Source organism: Artemia franciscana, chromosome 14 (assembly GCF_032884065.1).
Source record: "Artemia franciscana chromosome 14, ASM3288406v1, whole genome shotgun sequence".
NCBI lineage: Eukaryota > Metazoa > Arthropoda > Branchiopoda > Anostraca > Artemiidae > Artemia > Artemia franciscana.
In genome coordinates, this window is record NC_088876.1 from 12951322 (window position 1) to 12972517 (window position 21196).

The 21196-nt window shown below is 36.0% G+C and overlaps 2 protein-coding genes across 4 annotated transcripts in view; one reads left to right on the forward strand and one right to left on the reverse strand.

Annotated features, from left to right (window-relative positions):
- LOC136035331 (integrin alpha-PS4-like) overlaps positions 1–21196 on the reverse strand; it is a 207886-nt gene that overhangs the window by 151574 nt on the left and 35116 nt on the right. The window contains exon 1 of one of the 2 annotated variants that reach the window (XM_065717061.1): positions 3910–4919. The exons of the other annotated variant lie outside the window; for it this stretch is intronic. Coding sequence (XP_065573133.1) covers positions 3910–4021 — 112 coding nt within the window. The 5' untranslated portion in view covers positions 4022–4919. Of the gene's footprint in view, positions 1–3909; positions 4920–21196 lie in introns of those variants that run through there. 2 annotated transcript variants of the gene reach the window in all.
- Positions 1–21196, forward strand: part of LOC136035332 (tubulin alpha-1D chain-like) — a 47819-nt gene that overhangs the window by 12147 nt on the left and 14476 nt on the right. For both annotated transcript variants that reach the window (XM_065717063.1, XM_065717062.1), the window contains exons 3-5: positions 2380–2544; positions 4915–5051; positions 19625–19903. In XM_065717063.1, the coding sequence (XP_065573135.1) occupies positions 2380–2544; positions 4915–5051; positions 19625–19903 (581 nt within the window). The remainder of the gene's footprint in view (positions 1–2379; positions 2545–4914; positions 5052–19624; positions 19904–21196) is intronic.

Below are 21196 nucleotides of genomic sequence, written 5' to 3' on the forward strand. Positions count from 1 at the left end.
TGGATGAGCAGCCCGTGATAGCGTGTTAACCACTACGAACTTGACACTACGACATGCGCAAAAGTAGCAGTGACGCCATTTCAGAAAAGCTTGGGGGGCCAAATGTCGATTTTGGGCGCCCATCCAGCCTTAAATTTTTTTTAAATGTTAAAGTTGCCTTTCGGTACCGTAATACCTTTGGGGTTTGCATTTTGCAGCTTATTTGGGGACCAAAAACAGTACCAAACAAGGAGCATTTACTGCATAAATCAGAAACTTACATACAGTTACTTCAGCAATGGAAACCTCCTTTGCTTCATTTTTGCGAAGTCGTCGACAAGCTTGTAGAAATTGAGCTCCTTCACTGCAGCTTTCTCAGAAAATATAAGCAGCAAATGCGAAAGTTGCTCGTCTTCCATCGTTAGCTGGAGGTAGCCCCTCACAAACGTCAATACAGAGAAAAAACGTTAATTTGAGCACGTTGTGAGCGGGAGTGTGAGGACTACCCTGAAGACCTAAAGAAGCTCAGAATAAGCTTCTTTCAATCCTCCAAGGCTTCCGAAGACATCTAAAGCGTTTGCCTGTTTCTGTGGAAGTTGCAACAAAAATGCACGAGCTATTAAAGCTTGACACTTCAGCTGCATAGTATCGATTCCCACCTGATTGAAGTATGTCACTATCACAAGAAGTAAAACCGAGTCTATACAATCTTTGAATTTGGGGTTAAGGCAACGTGTGGCTTCTAGCACTGGCAGCTGGATAGAAAAACGCTCTTCAAACTCATTTAACACTCTGTCCAAAACCTCATAGAGCTCTCTGTGCATTTTGTCTTCCGTTGTTATGGTTTTGGAGTCAATGTTCTGCTTTCCAATTGTTGTTGTCGTCAAGTAGTCTCTTAGTCTTCCAGACATCTTCTGAACTCATTTTGATCTAGCAGGTATGGCTGAAGAGAGAGCACTTGTTTCCGACAGATCAGCTCTGACATTAATGGCCATCTCTTTAGACTTGCCGTATAGGACACAAAAATACTCAGCATCACTCATTTTCCTCGCACCACTTGCACCGGATGAACTTATGTTTCAATAATCCGATTTGCACTATGACGCAACTAAACACTGTTTCACGGTTCTTTATTTGATGAAGGGTAACGAGAAACTAAATACAAAACTGGAATGAAACCCTAGTCTGAATATGACTATTTTCCAGATGGTAGCCTACACATAAATGTGCTGACTGACGGGATTCATTAATTACTGGAGACAATTCAATGTCTCCGAGCCCAGAAAGGACTTTACAAACCCGTGCTAAAAGGGTGACCATAAATTAATTAGGGAGAACAGCAAAAACAAGATACTTTCTTGAAATGCAATAATCATCAACTATCTTGAATTCGCTATTTAGTAATAATTCACAGTAGAAATACGGTAAAATAAGAGGAAAAAGTAGAACAAGGACAAATAAACAAAGAATTGCGTGGTTGAAATTGGGCCCCTCCAGAAGCCAGGGGGGGCCACTAACTTCAGAGCAAACTGTCTTTCCATTCATAGATTAAAATGAAAGTAAAAAAAAGGAAAAAAACCTGTAATTAACATGGTGAACTTTTTTTTTAACCAGATCAGAGAAAGTAACACGAGAAAGTAGCATAAAAATGTATGAAGACCATTCAAACGCTACAAAAAATGCGAAGGATACTCACATCTGATATGCGATAGTTTTTATTTTTAAAACAAATCCTATACGGCGATAAAACACAAGACCAAGTCGGGAAAACTGCAACTTAATATTGTGCACATCTACAATTTTCTTCTGATTTGCAATTCTAATAAAATGAAATGGCCTTTTTATTTAAAAATTTCACGTATAACCTAGGTTAAACTCATTATGATCGTAAATCTACCCAAAGTCTTTGAATATTGTTATATTCGAAAAAGTGAATACATTCTTCTTTTGCTAATCTAACAGAAGTACTTTTTTGTAAAGTAAAAAAAATTAATCACTATTTTCATCAGAAGTTTCGCCTATTATTATATGTTCATGTCTTATCTGGATAATTTTTCCTTTATGTACTTGTTAACTGTGTTGTATAGCCTACAGCTAAGCTAATCCATCCAGCTAGCAACACCAACCACAATAATTACTCAGCCTTTTGATGTGCCATCAAATAATTGGAGGGGATATTATGGTTGTAATATAAGATAATAACATTTTTATAGTAAGGTTTATGGCACCAAAAAGGATGATGATATATAGCTAGTTGAGGGATTTGTACCATCTAAGGCATAAAGCACTTGAAGCACACGTTTCGTTTTGATTGTGTGTTCTTACAGCGGCCTTTTTTAAGGAAAAAGTAGTTGTTAGAGAGCTACTGAGTTTTTTTTCTAATCAACATTCATTTTTCAGACGAGGTCAGGACAGGAACATATCGTCAACTCTTTCATCCTGAACAGTTAATAAGTGGAAAAGAAGATGCCGCTAACAACTATGCCAGAGGTCACTACACAGTAGGAAAAGAAATTGTAGATCTGGTTCTTGATAGAATCCGGAAACTGGCTGATCAATGTACAGGTAATTCGGCAAAACATCCATTGTGTCCTAAATACATCAATTTTTCGGGGGGGGGGGATTATTGAAGTTCCTTGGCAATTATGAATTCGGTTTGGCTATTTTTGGACAGAAACTTTTTCGGGGGAATTAGGAACTCAGTTGGGTAGAAGGGCTGATTTTAAACAGAAATTCAGGCTGATAATCGAACGCTTATTATCCGAAGCTTTAAGAACGAGTATTTAACATAAAGGTAATTATTAGCTGCCACTAAAATGTGTTAGCTGATGTCATTTAAATCCTTATTTGAAACTACGATTTATCTTGGATTGTAAAATTGTTAATTTTAAATTCGATTAAAAATCGATTGTTAAATTTTAATTTTAAATTCGATTAAAAGAAGTGTTTTTGCACACTAGTTCAACAACTGGCAATTTGTGGCGGTTGAGCTTGAAAATAAAAAGACAACACATGTTAGCTGTCGTCTGACAAAGCCTAGTATTTGTGTTCTTTCGTTTTCCCCAAAACCGGGAAAGGGGGGAAATAGATGAAGATACAGAATCCTACCAATAACCTCTTCGAATTCCATTTTCTTTCCGTCCTTGCCACTCGGTTTTTTCTATGTTTTTTTTTGCTGGACAAAGATACTAGGCTCTGTAACTCTAATATGACCATATTAGGGTTTTGACTGTGGAAAACTGGTTCAATCTGTTTTTAAGCTCTATAAATGCTAGGTCTCATCTTAGAGAGCACAGCAGATAAAACAGAATTGGACAGCACCACTGGACTTCCCGTGTCGAGATTAGGGAAGATCCATCCTTCACTCAAAAAAAGATTGCTGCACATAGTGTAAATATTAGGTTTTGGCAAAGAAAATCCGACTTGGTATTACTGCTGGAAGATGGTTGGGTACAAAATTTGAAAAAACAAAAAGTCAAATCCTAATGTTATTAAACTTGTACATTGTTCCCGTTTTGTTAAAAATTTCCGGGCAACTTTTGATATAAGATCGATGTATTTTATATAAATATTTTCCATCTTTATAAGTAGATACTCATGATGGTCGGATATACCGTTATAGGCATCGAGATGTGCGTAGCATCGTAGTACGCACATCTCGATCTTTATGAAGCTTTTTCACTCTTCTCAATAATTAAATAACTAATAGTTTATGAGCTCAATTTAAGAAAAAGTCTCTTTATTACCTGATGGTCATATCGTACGGCAGATCCCATGTTTTCAGAATCCTATCTAGCAAGTTTTTACTCGTCAATTTTTGAGTTTGTACATAAGCATGAATTATTGCCAATAATGGTAAAAAAAAAAAAAAAAAAAAAAAAAAAAAAAAAAAAAAAAAAAAAAAAAAAAAAAAAAAAAAAAAAAGCTCACCGGAAAGTGCCTGAAGTAAACCACTAGCTTCAATCTCTCTTATTGCATTTGACCGTTTCAATCGATCAGAATTTAAAGCATAATTTGACTCGTGAAACAGGCAGCTGACCATGCACAACGAACCCTTTATGCTCGGATGTTATTAAAAGTCGATTGGGAATTGAATGATAGGTTTCAATCACTTCTGTTAGTTTCCTTTCTTCAATTTGTTGTCAGGGTTGACCACGCTTGTATAATACTTTAATTGACTATAATTGGACTGGGTTTAGTCTATTTAATCTTGCATTATATTGTATTTCCTCTATGTCAAGTCGTATTTCAAACAGTTGAAAAGACTCCTCTTCTCGAAAAGGGATGTAATCTATGCTTCACTTCATTTTCGTCTTTATGTGATGCTGATTAATGCTTTGTACTATTTACAACAGTCTTTGGGAAAAGTAATTCATCAACTGTTGACAGGGTTCACCACGATTGTATAATATTTTAATTGACTATAATTGGACTGAGATTAGTCTATTTAATCTTGCATTATATTGTATTTCCTCTAAGTTAAGTCGTATTTCAAATCAGATGAAAAGACTCCTCTTTTGGAACAAATATATAATCTATGCTTCACTTCTTTTTTTTCTCTTTGTGATGCTGATTAATGTTTTGTACTATAAACCACAGTCTTTGGAAAAGTAATAGCAACAGAGATAACTGAAGATACAGATATTAAGAAGTGGTTTGGAAAAGATCTTAAACACAATTTCAAAAGATCCTGAATACTTATTCGTAGGTAAACAAAGTTCTACCCATTGGGCGGGGAGACATTTGGGCTGTTCTTGTGGAGAATACGAAACTGAAACTTTTTTTCAGTTTCGAATACGAAACTGAGACCACAAAACTTTTACTTTTTCAAGGACGATTCTTTGCATCAATCCTGTTTTCCCCCGTATTCGAACGTGTCCTTATATGTATTGTCACAATCAATATTATAGATTGTTAATATTGGATATTCTCTAGGCCTTCAAGGTTTTCTGATTTTCCATTCATTTGGGGGAGGGACTGGATCTGGCTTTACGTCTCTGCTAATGGAACGACTTTCAGTGGACTACGGAAAGAAATCAAAGTTAGAGTTTGCAATTTACCCAGCACCTCAGGTATGCAACATTTTTTATTTATTTTCATCTTCCTTCTGAATCTGGTGGTGGCATTAATTAACAGAAATTTAGGAGGAAGGATGTATTTTTCAAAGTCTTGGGGGGGATTCGTCGTTTTACCTAAAACAAGGCAGAAAGGGTATTTTTCGAAATTGGTGCGAAAAAGGAGCATAGGAGCCCCCCACCCCTCAAAGAACCCCTCTTAATCCGGGCCTAAAACTCCTTCAATTTTATACAAGATGATATTTCCTTTTAATTAATTACTATGCAATATTTTAAGTAATTTCTAATTAACAAACACCAATAGTTACTAACATGTTATCATGAAGTAAATTCCAATTGAAAAACGGAGACAAAACAATGTGCTACGCAACGGATCATTGTTTAGCCTAGCAACCCTACTAAATTGTCATAATTAATCAAACTGACATCCGCTTTGAATTATAGAGCAAGCAGACCGATATAAATGGAGTATAGAGTAGAAATACAGTTCTGGGCAAAATTTGCGCCTGTGGTAATTTTTAAAAAGAAACTGCTTGACATAGATAAATGAAACTTCATTAGAGTTTTCAGAAGTTGATATAGGAATTGATTCATTAAATTTTAATTTATATAAGTCGGCCATTTTTTTGAAATACCAAATAAAGTTCGTGTTGAGAGCAACTGTTTACCCTAAGCTACTGTTTAATTAACTACTAAAATTAATATTAACTCACAATATCTAGACATTCCATATTCCAAAAATGGAAACATTTTTAGTAGGCTAGTAGCCTAGGGGGTCTAGAAGCCTAAGGTAAACAACTACTTTCGGGACCTACTTTCCTTAGTATATAAAATAAGTTAGCTGTGCCAGATAAACGAAACTTTTAGAAATCGACTGAAATATCAGTTTATAAATCTCCTCGGAAATTTTAATCACCGAGACCAAGCACTGTCTTCATAAACATTGACAAAATTTGTCCAGAACGTGGTAGTCTTCCCTGTTCAGAATTGTTCGAAAAGTGATTTTTTACCTTAGTATGCAAAAAAACTAAAATGTTGATCAAAACTGCACACGCTGATCTAAATAGTACATATGGAGCAATTTGACCTATCAAATTAAGCTCTTCCTTTTAGATACTCTAAATTCTACTTATATATCCCTTTTCCTCTCATTTAAAAACACTCCATGGACTTAAAGCTACCCCCACACCAATATTTAACCCCCCCATCCCCTAGATTTTGAAAACCACTTTTTTGGTAATTCCCCTGAAAAGTGGCTTTTTTGGCACTTTTATTGGAAAAGTTGAAATAAACATACAACTCCTCTTCCGATTTTGAAAAAAAAAAACATTTTGCTCTTCCCCTATTCCCCGTAAATACAGTGTACAGTTCATATTTTTAGCTAACAAAAAAAAGAATACTCCTTTAAGTTTTGTGTTCTCTGAAAAATCGGTATATTAATATAAAAGGTGTGTCTCCGCAACAATTTAGATGTGTTTCACCAGTACAGATGAACAAATTACACATACTTGCACCTCCTTTCGAACTAGCAGCTAGATAAATACTGAAATAATATTTAGTCAGCTTTATTACCTAACTATATAGACATCCTTTCTAATCATCATACCCAAAAATCTTATTTTACGCTTCTAGGGACGTTCTCATCCCCTGTTGTAGACAAAGTAATTATGAAAATTTCATCGAGGTTTATTGAAACCGCCCCCGGTTAAACGAATAACGATAGTTCCTTCAGCATCTGTAATTTTACCTTTTACAAGCTTGTTTAAATTTGACTGAAAATTCTGCCTCTGAAGAGCCTCTTCTTCACAATTTTCATAATGAAAATTGTGCCTCTGAAGAGGATAGAGAAAGAAAAGTTGTGTGCTAAGCTACGAAAAAATTGTACAAATTTTCACTGAGCAAACAATAATCTATAACTTACTTACTTTGTCGTTTCTAGGTTTGTCCCTTCGAAATCCACAATTTTTTATGATATTTTCCCTAATTCCTTGATGTAAATTATCTTTATTTCTTCTAGCTAACTGACACGCCCTCCTCTCCCTAACATAATTCTACGCCTGGGTCTACACCCACTCCGGGGGGCTCTGATGTCCCCTCTTCTCCCAAACAAATAATACAATCCTATGTCTGTATCTGTTTCATATTCTCCATCTTCTTCATCTCATATTCTTATTCCGTAAAAAATTACAGACGGTTCCTTTGCTTTCTTGCGCGACTGGATTCTTTTGTTTAAAATATATTCTCATTAACTTCATTATAATGGTCGAATTTTTTGACTTCTTTCGTCATAATACAAGATTTTCCGCATTAAACTGCATATTTTCCTGTTTTAAATTGAAAAAAAATTCCTCTCCTATCTTACAATGTCAAATACGTGCCCGATTAGTTCCGTCTATGAATTTTGATTGTTTCCGTTGTTGTCGTTTTTATTTGTCGGAATATTTTCATTTTATGAACACCTGTTGAGAGAAATAAAAATTGGGAATCAATATCTCTGGAATATAGGGTAAATGCTATATGGCAAATCGAGCAAATATAGCAATCTATATGGCAAATCTATATGGCAAATATAGGGCAAATCGAGTAATTAGACCCTAGGAAAAGCAAACGAAAATCAAAGCTATAACTAAATGAGCATTGCAAGGTTTAAAATCCAGTGACAATTGTGTCTTAATACTTTTAGCAACGTCCAAAATATTTTAGAATGTCATTAACAAAATTAGTGCCAGTTATGGACGTGACCAAGATTTTGTTTAGGGGATGGAGCTAATAGCTTATGTGTTTCTCAGGAAGGAAAAATCAGATCACCTCATTTATGTCACATTTGAAGGTAATTACATCAAAAACTTAAAGCCCCTGCATTCTCTTGTCTCTACTTATGGTCCTACTAGGTCCCTTGTGTTTTCTCCCACTGTTTCTATTATTTTTACCCAAGTTTCGGTATGCCTACCCACTTTTGGCAGGAGTACCAAAGGATCATGCAGCTCCACTTGACACAAAGCAATACACTATGTAAAGAAGCCAACATCTAGGAATCATCTCGGGAACCTTTTTAGTCACTTAAAAAGTAATATTAAATAAAGAATTTTTTAAAACTGAAAGTAAGGAGCAACATTAAAACTTACAACGAATTGAAGCTATTCTGTATGCGATTATTCCATTCCCCTCATCAATACCTCGCTCTTTGCGCTAAAGTTTTTCAGTACTTTTAAAAAAAGCTTCTTATTCTAATTTATCGGCCTTTGTGTTTCAAGAGTCGTTCTTAATAAAAGTGGGCAATCATTAAAGACCAAAGTATTGAGGAGGAGGGATAAATAGGGAAGTAATTGAGGAGGAGACTCCTTTGGAATGTCGTCCCCTGGAAATTTCCCCATGGAGGATTTCTCCCGCGAAAAATCCCCCACGGAAAAATCCTTCAAACTGTTCTTACCCAGCTGAAAATTTTCCCCGGAAAATTCCCTTGGATCGTCTCCACATGCAATATTGAGTCGACAAACAGAAAGTAAGACAAATAAACAGAATTTCGTATAGGAATTATGTCAAAATTTCCCAGTTTGAAATTTCCTCTGTAAAGTTTTGCCCCCAGAAACATCCCTCCCCATGGAAATTTCTCCCCGGGAAACCACTCCAAGCAGAAAGTCAACCCCTCCCCTCCAAAAAACAAATGTCTATATAGTTCCCGATAATAAATACTATACGTAAACAATGGGGAAACTTCATAACTTACAGCCCTTTTTTAAGGAGCTGTGGAGTGGGAGGGGGTCATGTTATGCAGGAAGGCATATTTATTGGCATTTTGAATATACTGAACAAAATGGCTATCTCAGAATACTGATCAAATGACTTTGGGGGGAGAAGAGGCGGGAGAGGGGGGGCTACCTGCCCTCCAATCTTTTTGGTCACTTGAAAAAACCACTAAAATTATTAATTTCCGTTCGAATGAGTCCTTTTTCGATGTTCTAGGATCATTGGTTTGATATGATCACCCGTGGGGAAAAACAAAACAAACAAATAAACACGCATTCGTAATCTTCCTTCTGGCAAAAAATTAAAAATTCCACATTTTTGCAGATGGGAGCTTGAAACCCCTAAGATAGGGTTACCTGATACGTTAATTTTTCTATGGTGTGATTTTGATTAAGATTCTTTGTCTTTTAAGGCGCGTTACCTCTTTGGTCAACAATCGGACAAATTCTCTCAGGCCCGTAGCTTTTGATAGGTAACACTAAACTTAATGAATCTTATATCTTTGCAATCAGGATAATAACACAATTCCTTTGATGTATCTATTAATATGAAAATCCTGTTTTAAGAGTCTCGGTTACTATTGGACCGAGTCGTTCCTTACTTACAGTTCGCTACAATGAACTGTTTGATTGAATGGCAAGTACGCAGGTATTGCCCTAGTACCTAATTGCCTTATTTTTGGTTAGATTTTGGACGTGATCTCTGCCAAAGTTGGTTGATATTTTGTTTGTCCTCTGCATGGAGGAAAATAAATTCACATCAGTAGGCCGAAGGAGGGGGAGGGGGCGAAGACCGTAAACAAAGGTCAAATCTGCTTTGAATATTGTTCTGTAAAGTTACCACGATCGCGCAATAGCAAATTTTTAATTTCCAAACGTTTCTTTTGAAAATAGCAACATGCGAAGTTGGGATCACTTGGGATACTTTTTGTAACACGAGCCAAACCTCAGACCTAAGGAAACTTTAACCCCAAAGTTGCACATCTCTGAGTAAACTTTTCATCCTCCATATGAAGTCAGTAATTTTTGTAGCATTTAAAACGCGCTGTTTTCGTTTCGATAAGAATAATCAAGATATTACAGGTGTTTAAACAGTTATTATTCTTCGTTTTTAATGCGTAAAGATAACGTTTCTTAACTTCCTCAACTATAAAGTAAAAATTCAAAGCATTTTAGGGTGGACTATACACCATATAAGAAAGGAAGCACATAATTACTTGATCTATACATCCGTCATTTACATAGATTAGGAAGCCACGAAAAAATCAAGATAGCGTGAAAGGCAAATTATGAAAGTACCTAAGAAATTCAAATTAGTGTTGACAAGAATTACTTGCTTGATTCACATATTATTAATGCCACAAGGTAATAAAAGCATAAACATCTCACAGTGAGTAGCGCTACTTCCTGCCACACAATTTTAATTCCCTTTTACCCGAAAAACTTCATATTGTTTTTGAAAAGCTCTAAGAAAGACGCAATATGCAAGTGACTTTGATGGTGTTAATTGACGTTTTGAGTCAGAAAATATGGCCCATTTTACTTGTAGAACTCATTATAGCAGATTCATATCCAAACTAGCCAATAATCATTACAGTGTATAAGGACAAATTTCTGCACTGCTGCAGCTAATAAAGTTGGAGTTTATTCAACGTTTAAACTTTCAAATCTTGTCAACATCGATCGATACTGTTCATAGTGTAGCTTCGCACTGACAAATTTAGCTATAGAAAATTATTGATATTATTACATCGCTGATTCTGGAAATCACTTTTGAGGGAGGGCCAAATGAGCAGCTTCTCTATTATATTTTTATATGCACAATCATACACACACACGCACACACACATACACACACACACACACATATATATATATATATATATATATATATATATATATATATATATATATATATATATATATATATATATATATATATATATATATATATATATATATATATATATATATATAGAAAGAACAATTACAAAGAAATTGTTAAAATCCTAACATAATCCTACAGAAATCTACTTAACTTCTATCGAAAATCTACCAATTTCTATGATTCATCACGAGACGAAGGAATCGTGCCAAGCTTCGGATAGCCTACTCATATAACACTCATTCATACTCTCACTAGCCACTCAAAATCCTAATTCCCCCTATGAAACACTTCAAGACTCCAATCAATCAGCTCCTCACATTCACACATCAAGTGATATACGCTCTTATCTAAACCTCCACACATAGGACGAAAATAAGGATGAGTCTTTGCCTTTTCCCTCCCGATAAACTTTCTTCTTTTGCCCAGTGGCAAACTATCAGCCCTCGTTTTAATTAATAACTTTTAAACCCACCTTAAAAGAAACTTCACCCCAAATCTCCTTCGACCGACAATAAAGACCCAGTAAATTCGAAAGTGAACGCTGGGCTTCCCCTGCCTGTATTTCTTGGTCCTGTAAAATCCTTTCAACTAATCCACTTACTTGGTCCCCCACATGATTTTTCTATATTATTTTCTAAAGAAACGTTTGAAAACTAAAAATTGAAAACTGTCCACACTAATCTAACGTAGTCTTAATTTGGTACGACCACCCCCTACCTGAGCTGCCCTTCAACATTTCTAAATAAGCCACTTTCATCAACCGTACCCTAGGCATCACTAAAAAAATTTCCCAGAGCCTAACCATGTTACTTAGCCTATGACTTCTTAAAAAAAAAGAAAACCTAATTCACCTCAACAACTGAACTATTTGTATGCTTACTTATCCCTATCCACCCCTTATAATATCCTAACTGCATTATTTCTAGTCCAAATCTCACATCCATAGTGCATCAGACTTAAATTTTTAGCCCTGCAAACCTCTTTAACTACTTGGATCTTTTTAATATCCCTAGGCTGACTTCTTAATAACATTTTACAGCATAACTTACCTTTTTCGATCCTACTATCTATATGGGCTACTGAATAAATTTTCTCTTGCCTTAAACTTAACGCCTGTATATGACCGATTCTACGCTAATCTAACCCTTCTACTCTTAAAATTAAGTTTAACATCCTCTTCAATTCTACCACATTTACGGAATACTGACGCTAAGGTTTTATCCACATTAAGTTCTATTATTTTTCCTATCTAAATAATCACCCAAAATATCAAGTAATTTCTGAAGGTTCCTTTGTGAATCGGCAACCCAAACAATATCATCTACAAACAACGTCATGCAAATGGATACAATATCTAAACTGACCATCGGCACCTTCTTCTTTACCATAAACACCACTACCGAATTTATAAACAGGGCGAATAATTTAGGAGACACTATGCAACTCTGTTTAACACCTTCATATCCTCTAACAACCCTTAAAACTTGTCTACCAGCCCTCAAAACTGCTCTAGTAACATATATAGTAACCTATACATTTGAACAAAAACTAACACAAACTGGTTTTTATTTTTAAAAAACTTTCCGTTAATAGAAACCTACAAACCTTACCGAAAGCTCCTTTAATATCTATAAATGTCATGTATAACTTTTTCAGCACTAGTATATATATATATATATATATATATATATATATATATATATATATATATATATATATATATATATATATATATATATATATATATATATATACATATCAGGCCCCAGCATCGCCGGCGCAGCCCATTCTTCTAAATCACAACAGGAGTGCGTCAAGGATGTGCAGTGGCCCCAGAGCTCTTCAATGCCATCATAGACCACAAAATGACAAAGGCAACTTCACGTCTCAGTTTTGGGCTCAAGTTTGGGGATCGCGTCATCTCAGATACTGACTTTGCTGATGACTTTGCCATCCTAGCAGACTCCACAGAACATTTGTTGGAAGTGCTTCGAATTTTACGAGAAGAGGCCGCAAGTGTGGAACTGCAGATAAACTGGGATAAAACGAAAATTATGGCCATATACCCGTCTTCTCCTACTGTTATTTCTCCATTTAGTCTAGACAGAACAACTAGCACTAAAGTTGTCCAAAGATTCAGCTACCTGTGCTCTACAATTTTCTCAGATGGATCGCTTCTCCTCGAGCTGCAAGCAAGCAAACTGGGGATTTTCAACACCCTTGCCGGTTCTGTAATGCTTTACGGAGCGGAAACATGTCATTCATCAACTGCAACACTAAAGGCCATCGATGTATTCCAGACGAAGAGCCTAAGAAGGATCGAAGTTCCAAGGTGATTTGATTTCATAAGCAATGAGGAGCTGCTTTAGCTCACCAAGCAGTCCCAGTTTTCTATCCAGGCAGCTGAGCATACCTTACAATGGTTCGGATACCTACTTCGAATGCCCCTGCACTTACCTGCAAAGATGATCTTTGACTTTGACCCTACGAAAGCCAGTTGGAAGCGACAATGCAGCCGATCGAAAAAGCGATGGTCTAACCGCCTGTCCGAGTTTCTGGCGATGGCAAACATCAAGCCAAGTGAAGGAAAACACTCACACTGGAACGAAGTGGATGGAGGAGGTAGACGTCATTCTCTACGCCGAGCACCACCCAGCCGAAGACCTAAGTCAAGTCAAAGTCTAGCACGGCTACGCAGACCTTAGTACTATGCTGAATAAAATGGTTATCTCAAACTTTTGATTGGATGTGTTTGGGGAAATATGTATATATATATATATATATATATATATATATACTAGCTGTTGGGGTGGCGCTTCGCGCCACCCCAACACCTAGTTGGTGGGGGCGCTTCGCGCCCCCCCCAAGCCCCCCCGCGCGCGTAAGTCGTTACGCGCCATAATAGTTACGCGCCATTGTAGTTGTGTCCCTATGTCCCACCTGTGAATATAGATATATATATATATATATGGTTTTAACTACGTAAAACTTGCGAATATACAACATTCTTTGCTGTCCCATTGTCTTTGCATATAAATAGATTGTCAGGTTATCCCCCTGTTTCCCCCGGTGTCCCCGTTGTAGTTGTGTCCCTGTGTCCCGGTCGTCATTTATATTCCCTGTGTCCCGCGTCCCGGTCATCATTTGTATCCCGGTGTCCCGGTCTGTATATACATTCGTTTTTTAGTTTTGTTTTTCTCCTTTATTTTTTTCCTTTTTTTTTCTTTTTTAGCTTATTTAGATTTTTAGATTTTTTAGTTTTTTTTATTAGTTTTTAGTTTTTATTTCTTTTTAGTTTTTTTGTCCCGGTCGTCATTTATATCCCCCTGTTTCCCCCGGTGTCCCCGTTGTAGTTGTGTCCCTGTGTCCCGGTCGTTATTTATATTCCCTGTGTCCCGGTCGTCATTTGTATCCCGGTGTACCGGTCTGTATATACATTCGTTTTTTAGTTTTGTTTTTCTCCTTTATTTTTTTCCTTTTTTTTTCTTTTTTAGTTTATTTTGATTTTTAGTTTTTTTAGTTTTTTTATTAGTTTTTAGTTTTTTTTTCTTTTTAGTTTTTTTGTAGTTTTTACCTTCTTTTTAGTTTTGTTAATTTTTTTTTTTACTTGTGTCCTGGTCGTCATTTATACTCCCTGTGTCCCGGTGCTTTGTTGATTGCTAATCGAACATTCCTTTTGTCCTGGTCGCTTTCTCTTTGAGTGTCGTCATTTATTTTTTTCTTTTTTAGTTCTTTTAGTTTTTACCTTTTTTAGTTTTTTTTTAGTTTTTAGTTTTTTTAGTTTTTTACCTTTTTTTAGTTTTTTTAGTTTTTTAGCTTTTTTATTTTTTTTATTAGTTTTTAGTTTTTTTGTAGTTTTTGCCTTTTTTTTTAGTTTTTTGTCCTGTTCGCTTTCTCTTTGAGTGTCGTCATTTATTAGTTTTTTCCTTTTTTTTTTAGTTTTTTATTGGTTTTTACCTTTATTTTAGCTTATTTTTCAGTTTTTTCCTTTTTTTTAGTTTTTTTTTATTTTTTATTTTTTTTAGTTTTTTACCTTTTTTTAGTTTTTTTAGTTTTTTTAGTTTTTTAGCTTTTTTACTTTTTTTATTAGTTTTTAGTTTTTTTTTGTAGTTTTTGCCTTTTTTTAGTTTTTTCAGTTTTTTTTTTTAGTTTTTTATTGGTTTTTACCTTTATAGTTTTTTTAGTTTTTTAGCTTTTTTATTTTTTTTATTAGTTTTTAGTTTTTTTTTGTAGTTTTTGCCTTTTTTTAGTTTTTTCAGTTTTGACGTCACCTAATCCAGTTTTTTCAGGTGACGTCACCTGACACATCCATCCACACATCCATCCACACATCCACAGACAGACAACTTATTTTTATATATATAGATATATATATATATATATATATATATATATATATATATATATATATATATATATATATATATATATATATATATATATATATATATATATATAAATAGGTTGTCTGTCTGTGTGTCTGTCTGTGGATCAGGTGACGTCATGTTTCTGTGTTGACTGACGTCATGAAGTTAGTTGTCGTCATTTTTGCTATGACGGTGACGTCATTAATGGTATTTAAGACATGCGTTCACGGAAAACTGTTTAATTGTAAAATAACTGAAGAACCTACAATGGCAACAGCCGAGAAAGCTGCTCAAAGAGTCTATGCCAAAAAACTTGCTGCTGATAGAGAAAGTGAGAAAAGAAAGCGTGCCGAGGAATCACAAGAACAGCAAGAAAGCAGGCTTGCAGCTGATAGAAAAAGTAAGAAAAGAAAGCGTGCCGAGGAATCACAAGAACAGCAAGAAAACAGGCTTGCGGCTAAAGAACGCAAAACCGCGCAGTTAGATGAAAATCCACCTGGAAAGCGAGAGTCAAAACATATCAAAACTGAAAATGATAGCGATGATGATTGGGTTTGGGATTTTGACTTGGGTAAGGTCATCAATGCCTACCAGATTTAAGTTAAAAAACAAAGGTCCGGCGATATGTACTTCATAGTGACGCTGAAAAATAAAGAAGAAAAAAAAACTGAAAAAATGTAAAAAACTAAAAAAACTAAAAAGAAAAAACACTCAAAGATAAATTACAGACCGGGACACAAATGACGACCGACACAGAGGGAATATAAATGACGACCAGGAACCTCAAAGAAAAATTACAGACTGGGACACCCGGACACAAATCACGACCGGGAATATAAATGACAACCGGGACGCAGGGAAACAACTACAATGGGGACGCCGGGGGCACAGGCGGGATATATAATTGACGACTGAGACACAGGGATTGTTTGAATAGAAATTACAGACCGGGACACAAATGACAACCGGGACACTGGGACACAGGGAATATAAATGACGACCGGGACACTCAAAGAGAAAATACAAACTGGGACACTAGGACACAAATGACGACCGGGACACAGGGAATATAAATGCTATTTATATGCACAGACAATGGGACAGCGAAGAATGTTGTATATTCGCATGTTTTACGTAGTTAAAAATATATATTTATATATATCTCTATTCACAGGTGGGACACAGCTACAATGGCGCGTAACTAATATGGCACGTAACGACTTACGCGTACGGGGGGGGGGCTGGGGGGGCGCGAAGCGCCCCACCAACTAGGTGTTGGGGTGGCGCGAAGCGAGTTGAGTGTATGCATGTTTGTTTGTTTGTAAAAAGAGCGTTTGCATATGACGTCATTATTAGTACATAAGGCTTTGTATATTCACAGACATATAAATATAAATGCTATTTATATGCACAGACAATGGGAAAGCGAAGAATGTTGTATATTCCCATGTTTTACGTAGTTAAAAATATATATTTATATCTATCTCTATTCACAGGTGGGACAAAGGGACACAGCTACAATATATATATATATATATATATATATATATATATATATATATATATATATATATATATATATATATATATATATATATATATATATATATATATATATATATACTTTGAATTTTTTTTTATTTTCTTAAATGAAAATTCTTGAGACATATAGACATATATTTGAAAATTCTTTAGCGTGTTTTTTTTTGGGGGGGGGGATCGACATTATGGCTATCTCAAAGTTTTGATTGGATGTATTTAGAAAAATGATTGGCGTGGGGAGACTGATTGACCTTAATCCCTTTCGGCTTATAAAAAGGTTAGTAGAACTTCTGATTTTTATTCCAATGAGTCCCTTCTGAAGTTTATACACCCACCCTTTCCATAAGAAAACCTTATATGCCCCTGGGAAATAGTTTAAAACCTTTGACCTGTGGGCTGTGTGGTGAGGGGGGGGGAGTGGTATAACCTTCAAAGACATAATTACTGGAAATAATTACTATTTTGTCTTTTAGTTGTTGCTTTTTTTTCTTTTTTTGATCTATACTGACTAAAGTTGTATTTTGTTCCGGATCTTTGTTTGTAGACTGTATTCTGTGTTGCTATGGCCCACAGGTTTTTTGCGTTAAATCTTATCTTATCTTTGAAAAAAGGGCGTGGGAGGGGGGCTAGTTGCCACCTGATCAGTCTTGACTTTTAAAAATGGAGCTAGAACTTTCAATTTTATATTGAATGAGCCTTCTCCGAAGTATATTTAACCCCCTTTTCAGGAAAAATCTTAAATATTAACAATGCGCAAATAGTATAACTTATAGCCCTTGCCCCGACGGCAGTTGGGGGGAGGGTTGTCATCCCCAAAGACATAATTACTAGACCTTTCAAATATCCTAAACATAATGGCAATCTCATAATTTTAATTGGATGTGTTTAGGGATGTGATGGGCGTGGAGGGGGTGCTGGTTGCTCTCCAATCACTTTCAACTATTAAAAAGGGAACTATAACTTTTGATTTCTAATCTATTGAGCCACTTCGAAGAAGAAGAATAACCCTTTCCATACAATAACTATATGCCCCCAGGGCATAGCTTACAACCTTTGCTTTGAGAGCTGTGTGGGGGAGTTGTAATCTTCAAAGACATAATTACTGGACCTTTCAACTACTCCAAACGAAATTTCTTTCTCAAAATTTTGATTTTATGTATTTTGTATAACGATTAGCATTGAAGGGGGGTGGGGGGCTGATTGTCCTTCAACCACTTTTGACTATTAAAAAAGGTTGTAGAACTTCTGATTTCTATTCCAATGACTCTATTCCAAAGCTTATACACCCACTCTTTCCATAAAAAAAAACCTTATACACCCCTTGGCAATAATTTACAACCCTTGCCCTGTGGGGTGTGTGGGGGGTGTGTAATCTTCAAAGACATAATTACAAGGCATAATTACTGTTTTGTCTTTTTGTTGTTGCTTTTTTCTTTTTTTTATTTATATTATCTAAAGTTGTATTTTGTTCCTGAGCTTTGTTTGTACACTGTATTCTGTGTTATGTCCCGCAGGCTTTTTATAATTAATTTTATCTTATCTTATCTTTTGGAAAAAGGGCCTCGGAATGGGGCTGGTTGCCATCTGATCACTCTCGGCTTTTAAAAATGGAGCTAGAACTTCCGATTTTACATTGAATGAGTGTTCTCCAAAGTCTATTTGACCCCCTTATCCAGAAAAATCTTAAACACTGACAATGTGCATAGTATAGCTTATAGCTCTTACCTCGAGGGCCATGGGGGGTCGTCATTCCCAGAGAAATAATTACTGGAGCTTTCAAATGTCCTAAAAAAATGGCCGTCTCCGAACTTTGATTGGATGTGTTTAGGGAAATGACTGATATGCAGGGGGGGGGGGGGGTTTATGCCCTCGAATCACTTTCAACTATTAAAAAGGGCTGTAAAACTTTCAATTTCTAATCCCTTGAGCCCCTCCAAAGTTAATACGACCAACTTTTCCATGCACACACTATATGCCGTCAGGGCGTAACTTACAACCCTTGCCCTGAGAGCTGTGGGGAATTTTAATCTTCAAAGACGTAATTACTGGACCTTTCAGATACGCCAAACAAAATCGCTTTCTCGAAGTTTTGATTGGACGTATTTGGTAAAATAATTGGTGTGGGGGGATGCTGAATGCCCCTCAATCGCTTTGGGATATTAAAAATTGTGTTTTCCAATTAGTCATTCCAATGAGTCCCCTCCAAAGTTTATACCCCCACCCTTTTCGTTGAAAAAAGATACATGCCCTTGGGTAATAAATTACAACCCTTGCCCTATGTGCTGTAAGGGGGAGGGAGGGGTGGAACCTTCAAAGACATAATTACTGGACCTTTCAACTACACGGTACAAAATGGCTATCTTAAATTTTTGGAGATGGATTTAGGAAAAATATGACACCAGAGGGGAAAGCTAGTTGCTCTGATTATTTTGACTCTTAAATAGAGTACTAGAATTTCTGATTTGAAATCTAATGATCCCCCTCCGAATTTTATGCCACCACTTTTTCCACACTAACCCTATTTGCCCCAGGGCTAACTTACAGCCCTTGCCCTGAGGGCTATGGGGGTTGTTACCGCCAAACACGCAATTACTGGACCTTTCAACTGCGCTGAACAAAATGGTCATCTCAAAATTTTCAGTGAATGTGTTGAGGGGAATGATGGGGTGTGGAGGGATAGCTTACCACCGATCGCTCTGACTCTTAAATAGGGGACTAGAACTTCTAATTACCAATCCAATAAGCCCCCGCCGAAGCCTTTACGACCACTCTTTCTATAAAAACTCCAAGTGCCTCATGGCCTAACTTACAACGCTTGCCCTGAGGGCTATAACAGGCAGCATATATATATATATATATATATATATATATATATATATATATATATATATATGTCCTGCTCTAATCATGTATTGCACAAAGTATTTTATTTTTTACTAGAACATTCTCTCAGATTATTATGGGGAGGAGGGGGATGATATTTGTGCAGAATTATTTTAGTTGTTATAAAGTCATTTTAAACCCTAGGTGTCTACTGCAGTAGTGGAACCATACAACTCAATCTTGACGACTCATACAACGCTTGAACACTCCGACTGTGCATTTATGGTTGACAATGAAGCTATTTATGACATTTGCAGGCGAAATTTAGACATCGAAAGACCAACATATACCAATCTCAACAGATTAATTGGACAAATTGTATCTTCAATTACAGCTTCACTAAGATTTGATGGAGCTCTAAATGTTGATTTGACTGAGTTCCAAACTAACTTGGTGCCTTACCCACGTATTCACTTTCCTTTGGTAAGTTGCTTTTATTTGTTATTATAGGCCAGCAGCCAGCAGGGCACGAAGAAGACATGAGGCTTGAGCAGCACGCATGCACCGAGGACAGTGAATTTTGACTGAAATCCCTCATCGGAAACGTCGGAAGGGTCAATACATGTCAAGTGAGCGCTTAATTAACAAATGTCCAGGAGATGGCTAGCTGCATCTGCTCATCTGTTAAATGGCTGTCACCATATCTGATATATATATATATATATATATATATATATATATATATATATATATATATATATATATATATATATATATATATATATATATATATGTTAAGTAATACATTTTTGGCTTAATAATATATTTTTCAACAACCCACCATAAGCTCTGTTGTATAGAGGAATAAGGAGATTGTAACTTTTCTTCTGAGGGTCCACTTTGGCACTGGTACAGTTTTTATTTGAAGAAGCCAAACAGTTCGTGGTAACAAACTGTAAGTAAGGAGCAATGTGACTCAATAGTAACCGAATCTGCAAGAAATAGAGTCTTAATAATAGTAGATGGATCAAATAAATCAAATTTTGATGTTTATTCAAAATATATAAAATTCATGGAGTTTAATGTTATCCATCAAAAATTAGGAGCCTGAAAAAATTTGCCTAATTTTTGAAAAAGGGGAAAAACCTCTAAGAAATCAAGTGATCGTAATGAGCATCCAGTATGAGATTCAGAATATCAGAGAACCCTACTGTAAAGGCCCCAAGCCGTAGTGACGCATCCATGGTTTTGAGAGGAGCCCTATTCCTTCAAATTTCAATCTCGACACTTGCGTTTAGAACTTCTTCCCGACGTAGGTGTTAATTGTGTCATGGGGATTGTATTCTAATAGACACAGGTTCTGTTACGTCATAGGGAATGTTTTCTAAGAGATTCAGGTGCTTGTTATGTAATAGAGGGTGTTTAATAAACTAAGAGGGCTAGTAAAAAAAAAACATTCAGGATACGCTAGTCAAGATTCAAACGTTACCTAATAGTTTCTTCGATTCTTTAAAAAACCTTCAGTGGCTTCTTTACCCCAGGATTTTTAAGATTGTTACATAATAGTTTCTTTGATTCTTTAAAAAACCTTCAGGGCCCTGCTAGTAGGGAACCTTCAAGACACCAGGCCCTAACAACCAGTTCCAAAAGGGTGCATTAGCATCTAATTCTATTGTAGGGCCTACAATCCAATTTCACCTAACCTAACTACCAGGGGCCGTAGCATCCAATTTCACTGTGGAGGTCTAGCGTCCAATTCCATAAGAGTCTAGCTTC